This window comes from Phaethon lepturus, unplaced genomic scaffold (genome assembly GCF_000687285.1).
Source record: "Phaethon lepturus isolate BGI_N335 unplaced genomic scaffold, ASM68728v1 scaffold1214, whole genome shotgun sequence".
Classification (NCBI taxonomy): Eukaryota; Metazoa; Chordata; class Aves; order Phaethontiformes; family Phaethontidae; genus Phaethon; species Phaethon lepturus.
Genome location: NW_010536788.1, coordinates 39,708 through 49,748, shown reverse-complemented (window position 1 = coordinate 49,748; position 10,041 = coordinate 39,708). Strand labels below are relative to the sequence as shown.

Sequence of the window (10,041 nt, the reverse complement as noted above, 5' to 3'; positions counted from 1 at the left end):
TGCTGAACCAAGCCATCATTTCAAAAAGCCCACTTCCAAAAGATCTGGATAACTTACTACTTTATCCTAAATTACAAATAGGAGATGTAATTATCTTTTGTTTTCCTTGTAGTTTGTCATTTACTTTATACTAAAAGCTATTGTATTTGAGAGGAAATACATCAGCTGCCTTCTGATTAACGTGGTCAATTCTAGCCAATTCCCACAAACAGTAAAATGAAGATAGATGCTGTTTAGCTACCTGCACTGAACACTGCTCCATATGGTAGACTGGCCCAAGGCAGTTGAGAAGCTGCTGAGTATAAATGCTTAAATATGTGCATGCACAAACCTATACTAGCAGAAGTTTATATTAAAATACTGGTAACAATCTGCTTTTTAGAAAAATACAAAGGACTTCCTTTTTGCCTTCCTTCTCTTCTAAATACTGTTTAATTCTAAGGGAGACAAGGGAAACCAGAGATTAAAAACAGAGCAATTTTGAAAAAGCATGCAAGAACTTCCATGGTGTCATGGTTTAGCCAACTCCAAAGCATAGCGAAACCAGGACACATGGCAAGATGCAGAAATTAGAAATAGTTTGGTGTTTTGCGCTCTGTTTTAAGAGGAACTACATTCTTAAAAACACTGCTTCTCTTTCCTGTACAGCTGAAACAAATATCCTTAAACAATTCAGGGGTTGGTTGATTTGTTTTTGGGGGGTTGGTTTAGGTTTTTTTTGTTTGTGTTGTTTTCTTAAGGGCTGGTGCAAATGGCCAACTGAACATAGTATTATTACCCAAGGCACACAATGCAGAAAGTAAAACCTGAAGCATGTTAGTTGTAGCACATTTTACCTTACGTCCCACATACACAGGAATTCCAATAATCATAGCAGGAATAGCAATGCCAGCTATTAAGGCAATTCCTACAGGAGCTCCAACAAGTGTCCCTAGTTGCCACAGTATTTTCTTCTTACGGCTCCATGGTTTCTTTCCCCAAAACGTGCAACCTGATGGGCTAATAGCAAGATGTAAGAAAACCATAAGGAATTTGTAAATAAATCAACATAACTATGCAGTACTGAATTGTTATCTAGTTACAGCATTATTGTTCTTAGGGTCGTATTACAGATGTTATGGATACTGAATGATCAGTTATAATTTTTTTTTTTTTCTTTTTGCAGCATATTTTGCAACATAAAGAGAAGGATATGGCACACTACCACATGCCAATCTGTGGTTCACAGGTAACTTATATAATCAGAGTTTTGGTATTGCTTACTACAAAGACAACACAGCAATACTAGGACATCAGTAAAAATAGTGGGTACATTCATCTAAAACACTTCATTTGTTGTACTAAGTACACATTGCATGCATGAAACTTAGCAAAATACTTTAAAATAAAAAATAACAAAGCATTAATTTAAATATATGCACTGAAAACTAACTGAATTCTCTGATATGGATACTTCAACTACGATTCTCTACTCCAAGACGAAGAAAGCCAGATTTAACAGCACCCAGGAATCTACTTCTATACACTCTAGAAAACAAAATTACCAACCACAGATTTTGTTTTTTTCTTAAATGTACCTTAGATAATGTAAATCTGAGATCTCTTTCATACATAGCCAACAGAATTCACAGCCACAGACAGCACAAGTCATATGATTGCAGCTTCCATCATTCATTTTTATTATATAAGCAGCACAGCGTGGGCATGGCTTTATGTCATCAGCTGTTTAAAAATGAATATTAAGACCATATCAGTTCTTTAGACAAGCAGATTTAATCAAAATACAGACATATGTTTGGGAAAATTGATTGAACTATTGTCTGAAAAATGGAAGAAGTTTATTATGTTTGCTTTACAAATCTTGATTAGTTGATAGCTATTTGTATTTGTAAACCCTGGACCAACGGAAACTAATGAAAACAAGGCATATTAGGTCATACTCAAGTAATTGAATAGTTAATGCATACACTCTGTTCAAGGATTTTTCTAAGCTTAATGCAATATATAATAGAGTCGGACATTAAATATGTATGTTAATACAGGACTGATAATATGGGCTCTTTAAATATAATCCTCTTTTACATTTCATGCTGTTATGCATCTTCTATTTGAATATTCAGTCTCCAATCTATTATCTCTGCTTCCTATCTTAAAACCATCTCCCTTTCCACATTAAGTACATTTCTTTGGTATCACCAACTTCCTCTTGAGTCCTTTTCACAGCCCTACTTCATGTTTTGTTAGTCTCCAGGAAAAAAATATTGTAGCAAAAAGAAAATTCTGGAGGCTCTCCTTGTTCCCAAGTCAAATATTGAAAAATGTGGTTAGGTGACTAGCTCTATCATTAACAAACACGGGGTTATTGAGCAACAGTGAAATACCTGTACACTAACACAACCATAGTTGTGATCTTCGTTCCTTCACATTACTGGTTAGCATCTGCACTTTGGGACAAGTTATTTGCTCACAACAGCAGAAATAACTTGCAGCTCCTAGTGCAGAAGTACAAATTTACTGCCTCTGTGCTACTAGGTAGGACAAAGGGAAAAGAGGTGCAGAACCAGTAGAAACAGTACCTCTACCAACTCCAGGGCAAAAGGACAGTGAGCAGCTGAAAGGATGCACTAGCTACTCCCAGGTAGGAACAGATGCACAACCTACAGGGCAGCAACTGAACTGAGCAAGTTCTTGCAGCACAGGTATGGCAGAGCTACAGCTCTTCATGCTGGGAGGGTGTGAAAGGGCAAGGAGAGGAGCTGCTGTGCTAATTTATTTAAAATGTATTTTAAAATGTATTTGAAACTAGAGCAAGACGCCAATTTTTAAGACAAGATGGAGTGCCTTGTTAAAATGAGCCAGCACAAACAACAAATTAAAGACTCCCAAATCTAGGGCTGGCATGGAGAACGACAGCTCTAACTATATTCAAGGTGGAAGGGAGAGTCTTCTCCCCAAATATCTACTTTGTTCGGTCAGGCAGACACAAAAGTTGCCAAATAGATCAGAGTTTGGTGAAACTTGGAGCCAGTTCTTATCAATAGCAAACTGGACTCTTGCTCTGCAGAATACTACACTGAATAGCTCATCCTCTTTTTTTTTTTTGGGGGGTGGGGGGTGGGGGGTGTACAAACAAGTTCACTTTTAAGAAGATTGTAGCCAAGACAGATGAGCATTTTATGGAAAAAAAAAAATTGGTACTAACAAACAGATGTTAAACATCAGAGCTGGCATCAGACTAATAGTTGCTTTTGAAATCAGAAAAATCAGCATTTTTGAGTTTTATTTTTAACAGCTTTTATTATTAGCAGCCCTCTGAAATTTCACCTACAGTGGACAAAATAAGCATTCCCAGTGTGTAAGTGATACAACTAATGAAGTCAGCCTGCCAACCACAGAGAATGCTTTGCAGCAAGTTCCTTTGACTTCACACTTTTCAGGTACAAAGGAAGAATTTAAAATGCTGACAAGCCTGTAAGATTGAAGTCAGGTGCTGTGGTCACAGAGTACTCCAAATTACAACATTCAATATTTGAATTCAAACTTAAAATTGTGTATTTTATGTTTCTGAAAGACAAAGAAGCTAGTATCTACCATGGTACTATTCAGGTTTTTTCCTTTTTAGAGTTGTGCCAATGTACTGAAAAGGTATTTTACAAACACAGTATACTAATCATAAATACCTGCTGCTCCAGATTCCTGGCTGTAACTAATAGATGAAGAACGAATTGTTCTCAGGCGCAGACTTTGAGCTCTCTCCTGGCGAGCAGCATCACAGGTCTGGTTTGGATGCCAAATCTGCTTACAGTGGTAGCAAAACTCAGTTCCACAGCCTTCTCGTCCACACGTAAGTTTGGGACAGCTGGCACATCCAAAAGCGATCACAGCATATCTTGAATAATCATGAGGGGAAGAGAGACTTTTGTTAATAAAAACAATCCTATCTATAGACTGAAGTAGACAAGACAGCCACCAGAGCAGCTGAAGTGGGTACAAAGGCAGCAGACATCAGGACCTGACATTAGGTGGCCAGCACAGGTTCCTTACCACCTCCATCCACAACTATCGATATACCATTAGACTAAGACTAGACAGAAATACTACAACCACTGTAATACTTTGCTCTACCCCACCTTAACTTCATGCAGTACTGACATATACTGTATTTAAGGCTGAATGCAGTACTGTAAGATTTACAGTCATAAAGCAACCCCAGTTTAGAAGAGTGGGACAATAAAACAAAACAAGGTATTTAAGCAACTGAAAAAGTTATAGTTTCAGAAGTGTCCCAGTCACTACGGGCATGTTTAAGCTTGACACTTTCAACAGTCTGGGAGGATCCCTGCTAAGTGGTCTGTAGCGTAATCTATTACTGTAAAGGCACCTGACTTGGTACTGCATGACATTTCAGTATTTTACTCATTGCCTTTTATCATAAATACCACCATAAATAGATGTTTGTTTACTCTTTGTATGTTAAAATGTCAAAACAACAACATAAGTATTTTACAAATAAGGACTTTGATTTCTCAACTATTAAGGCAATTTCATTTTTGGGATAATTTTTTTAAAATACATTTCAAACTCGAAATGCAGAACTTGGTAAGAGTTCAGGGCCTCATTTTCACCTTTACTCTGACAATATTACAGAGCAAAAATCTCGAAAAACATTGAGACATACAAAACTGTGTTACACCATTTTGCAATCAGAGACTACATGAACAATTCTATTACAATGACAGAGTTGTCACAAATCAATTCCTCCATCAGGTTTGCATTTTAAAGTTCACATGACAAATACAGAAAATGTGTATTATAGTTCACAGAAATACTAAATATAAATATGTACACACATGCGTCTTAATTCCTATGAATTGTAATTTTTTCAATGACTTTATGCAATAGCTTTCTTTTAAAAAAAATAATTCTAGGTCCACTGGTATGAACACTTAAAGCAGATGTATAGTTTTATTCACGTGAACAGTCCCCCGGAATAGACTTCAGAGATTTATAAATGCAGCAGGGCTTAAATTTATAGCTGTTCAAATGAAGGTTAATTTTATTTTAAAAGGCTAAATTGTTTATTTTTACCCCCTACCCAATTTATAGCCATTGCATAAATTAACTAAAAATATTCTGTATCAGTGATTATACTAAACAAATTATTTCCACTCATATCTATCTGAAAATTTAGCTATTTTCATTTTAGAGTAGCTAGATCTGAAGTTCTGTAAAGTTAATGTAAATCCTATCCCTTTAATTAGTGTTTTAAAACAGCATGTTTGAGGTTCCCCGCCCCCCCCGCCAAAAGTTCTGCAAACAAAAAGGAGTTTTCAACCTTTAATTTACAGATGGTGTAGTTATAAATAGAAATGAGGTATATGCTTGTTTGTTTTCAAATATTTCTTACTTTCCAAGTAAAAATTTGTTTCAACAATTGCTAGACTCTTCTATATTGTTGCCAAGTTAATCAGCTCTATTCTCCCACTTACTGCAACTCAAGAGATAATTGCTTTGTATGTACACAAAGAGACTCTGATCCAAACGCTTCTTCAACATACAGGGATACATCCAAGACTCGCGAACGTTACATCAAAGAATCTCAAGTTTAGGTCACAGAATGAAGTATCAATTCATATCCTGAACAAAGAATGGGCACATCCCTGAAAGCGCTCCCCATTTGGGATTGATGTGTTGGCATACCTTTAGAAAGGAACTTTTTAGACCAGAGCAAATCTCAGTTCAAACCATACAAGATTACAGGTTGAATTTCAATAATTTGCATTAATTTTACAGGTGATGTGAAAGCCAAAAATTCCTGTTAGGCTGCAAGAAGGGGCAAACAACCAAATTCAAATTCAATGAAATGAGTAAAGCAAAACCGGAGGCAAAGAGCAATTAATTGAAGAAAGGATGTACATTGAGGAGAATGAGAAATTTGTGCTCTTTTGCCCAAACTGCTTTTTGCTTGACAAAGATAGGAAAATTTAGGAATCCATGCTCTCTTCTAATAATGTCAGCAATACAATCTCAGAGCAAAACCATTAATTCATTCAGACAGAAGACAAGGCAGAACACATCTGGTATATTGATTCACTAAGGCTTATTAAAATGACATCAGAAAACTGATATGAAGAAACCGAGTCTCAAGAAATTAGTCTGAACGCAAGCCCAAGAGGTTTCCTTAGCTGTGCTCCTTCCCCCCAGGGAAAGATCACCTATTTGCCAGTGTCCCCTACCAAGCCACTGCAGGATGTAGCTGGTCCAAAGCCTTTTACAGCATTCCAGGTAACAGCAATGGTCAAGACGCATTTGAACTTGCAACAAAGGCTGAGGATGAAGCAGCCCAGGGTCAGAAGGACCATGGTGCCAGTGGTATGGACCGTTTCTGGCATTAGACTGCTTTAGTGCTAGAGACCTGACAGCTCCCAGGCAGGTGGTCCAGGGTGTTAACAACTGCAGCAGAGATTCTCCTCCAAACTAATCCGTAGTTCTCTTGTTGGGAAGATCATAAGAAGTTCTCCACTTACAATGTGGCTAACTTTGTTTCAAGATGTGCTTGGTTCCAGTTTTGCCATCTCCAGGACTTGTTTTTAGCCCAACAGAGTAGGTAAAACAGACCATTTTTTTCCCCAAATAGAGTGAAAGACAGCTGAAAAAGAGGTGACACACAATTGTTAAAGCAAATGCCTGCTGATCTGAAGTTTGTGCACACTGTATGTGCCACCTCATCTTTAAACAGTGTTTGTTAGCATAGGCTGTTCAGTGAAAGTTTGAATAGTGTTTGCTTCCCTAAACATCATGCCTGTACAATACCTTCCTCCATCCTCCTTCTATGCTCCAAAACAACATTAAATCCTTATTACTTTCTACACTGCTTCTCACTTCTCCTTTCCACCTCCCACTGGGCGCTTCCTCCTAGCTCCCCTGGCTAACAGCAAGGAGAGGGACGAGTGCCGCAGCAAGCTCCCAGCTAGGCACATACTGACTTGCCGGACAGTGCTGCAGTGGCTGCCTGGAAGGTAAATTTGAAAATCTGTAGGATTGATATGCAGGTATTTCTCTTGCTGGAGGCATTACTGATGGTATCTCTTTTACTCAAATACTATGTTTTTCTTCATGAAACTTCTTAGATTATCTTATGCCAAAAGCTCAACTCCCTCTGCCCAACATATTTTAAGGTTCTAAAGGTTTCAAAAGCAATCAGGAGAAGGATGGGAAAAAAGACAAAACAACTGCATGAGCTCTTGTTTCTTTAGGATGACAACCATAAAGAATGGTCCTGCTGAGAAGTATCCAAGTAACCAACTTCATCCAATTTTAAATTAGCAAAGAGAATTCAGTAAGGAGGTACTACCTCTGTATTAAAAACGGAATCCATCTGTCACTGTGAAGCAATGTACTGTGTCTTCCACATGCCGTAGGCAGTTATGGAGCAATGATTTAAATATTTGCTATATACTAATACATTGCTGTGGTCCCATGTGATTTCTCAGAACTTTAGCTGCGCTCTGAAAACCCAATTTTAAATTTTATAATGGTATTACCTATAGCAATTACCACTACAGTTTCGAACCATTTAAAGATACTTAGGATTTTTTTTTTTAAATGGATGAGAAAACTGAGGCACAAAAAACCAAGTTGAAAAGTCTCCACTAGACAAATCCACCTTACTTTTTTTAGTACTTCAGTAAGCAGACTATCTGAATCACTGAAACATAGTTTAACAGAAAATAGTTTACAAGTTCTTATATCTTTCCCCTTATTTTGAGTAACAACAGTTTGTCCAGAACACCAAAACTCAGGGAAACTTGAGCAAAGTATACTTATGCCTGTCAAATAATGCCTTCTAGTGGTGATTTTTTTTTTGCAGTATCAAAATATTAAGAGCAAGCTGTACTGGTTTTGTCCACGTGACTTTGGTTGCATGAGCTTGTACCAATCTCTCGCTCAAGTGATTCTTCCTTCTCTTCTCAAACAATAGCCACAGCAATGCCATCCACTTTGGACCAGCAGACCTAAAAAGCTAGCACCAGTCCCTGCTTTTGACCCACATTAGCAAATTGTTTCATTTAAAGTATGAAAGCAAAACTGTATTTCAAATACATTTCTTAACATATCATTTAAATTTGAGAGCCTCCTAAACATTAAGCACCTGAACATTAGCACTGGAATATCTAATCAACCTAATAGTCAGTGCTATTTTGTTTTTTCTTTTTCAACATTCTTCCTTTTCTTCTTTCTACTTACTCATCTGTGATGCTTGGAAACAGAGATGTCATCTTTATGAGTTTTTAGTGTGTACTGCACATCCGGATCGCAGTCAGGGCTGTAACATTTAGACATTATGATAACATAGTCTCTAAAAAAGCAACTTGCTGAAGAACGGCATTAGGAGACACCAACAGTAGAAAAGCACGATGGGCTGCTCAGTAGTATTCAGCCTACTCATGTCAGAATGTTTCAGAACTGTTTAAGTATTAAAGCAATGTTAAAACATTACGTTCCTCAGATAATAAGCAAGAACAAGCTGATTATTATCTTACATCAGAATCCTGCTGACAGGCAACAAGTGGTGTCTCAACCAGGCACAAGATGGAAGATATCTGAAGTTGGAGAGGCCTTTTTATTGAAAGAAACCTTCAATCATTTTTCACAGTTAAAAAAAACCAAGATACCCACCATGCTTTAACAAATGAGCTAAGTTAAAAGTACAGTCTGAGCACTGTACTGTTGCCTTGGCAGTGCAACATCTACTTTTTTTTTTGCCTGCTGTAGATACATAGCAACCACCTACCAGTAAGTTTCATGACATTACTGAAATTCCCTCTGTGCAGGAAAAAAAAAAAAATCCTACTTGAGGAAGGGTTTTATTTTGGAAGGTGGGTTGTGGCTTGGGTTTTTTGGTTTTTTTTGTTTTGATTTGGTTTTGGTTTTTTAAAGATGATTCTGCCTGCTACCTACTCGTGCAACACAAAATGGTAAAGCGATTAACTTCTCAAAAAGCATAATGCTATGAACATTATCTATTTATACTATCATTGTTTTGCAGATATTGTGAAAAAATACATACCCACAATCTGGAGCTGGGCACCACCTACAATCAGGATCCGCAACCAGCCATCGCCTAAGCATAAACTCTTCATATTTTTCCATCAAGATGTCATCATTTAATATCAAACGAATATCATGAGGATTAAATCGTTCTGAGCATTCTGGACAGCTAATATTAACTCTGCTCTCAGAGATTTCTATACGGAGATATTGGCGCAAGCAATCCACACAAGATCTATGGTGACAAGTCATTATCTCTGGGAACCTGTCCTTGGAGTGCCGCAAAAGGCACAAGGGGCATTCCATGAAGTCTCCACTTGGTTTGCTGCTTGAGGTTGTTCCGTTATCAGAAGAGGTACATGTGGAGAAAATAGAGTTCTTGTCTGTACACATTTCTGAATGAATACTTTCAATACTTGCAATTCCATCAACACCTCCATTTAAATCCCTGGACTTGCGTTTTGTGTCTTTTTTTCTCCGAAAAAGAGAGCCCAATGAAATTCTTCTTTTCTTTGGTGCCTTTTTAACTGACGGCAAGCTCACAGAGGAAGCAGAAGACTGGAGGTCACGATCGGAGCCCATCTGCCGATGTAAACTCATGTCTAGGTTACTCATCAGAAATGGGTTAAATTTCATATACAACCCTAATCATTTTTAAGGATCAAAATAATAGAGTCAGAGGATACAGGCATATTATTATGTAATCCAGTTCGAGAGTCTTCATGCAGAAAACTCACACATATCCGCTTCCAGTAAATTCTTCACAGGAATTCCCTGTATTTGGAGGAAAGGAAAAAAAAGATACATTAGAATCACATCCATCACTTTTGGTTCTGAAAGACCACAGCACTCTAATAACCTGTTACTCATCATCTCACCATGTGACCCAATACTTCTTTCTGTTAGCTTTTTCTATCCTTTACAACCTTATCATCTTAACAAGCCTGAAATGTCCCTGTGGTCACGGCATATCTTTGTTACACTTAAGCA

General features: G+C 37.5%; 1 protein-coding gene across 1 annotated transcript in view; it reads right to left on the bottom strand.

The window, feature by feature from the left end:
* RNF19A (ring finger protein 19A, RBR E3 ubiquitin protein ligase) overlaps positions 1-9,827 on the bottom strand; it is a 19,853-nt gene extending 10,026 nt beyond the window's left edge. The window contains exons 1-4 of the mRNA XM_010286259.1: positions 9,071-9,827; positions 3,681-3,889; positions 1,578-1,722; positions 837-999 (exon numbers count right to left, since the gene is read on the bottom strand). Coding sequence (XP_010284561.1) covers positions 837-999; positions 1,578-1,722; positions 3,681-3,889; positions 9,071-9,687 — 1,134 coding nt within the window. The 5' untranslated portion in view covers positions 9,688-9,827. The remainder of the gene's footprint in view (positions 1-836; positions 1,000-1,577; positions 1,723-3,680; positions 3,890-9,070) is intronic.
* Between the last annotated feature and the right edge of the window lie 214 nt (positions 9,828-10,041).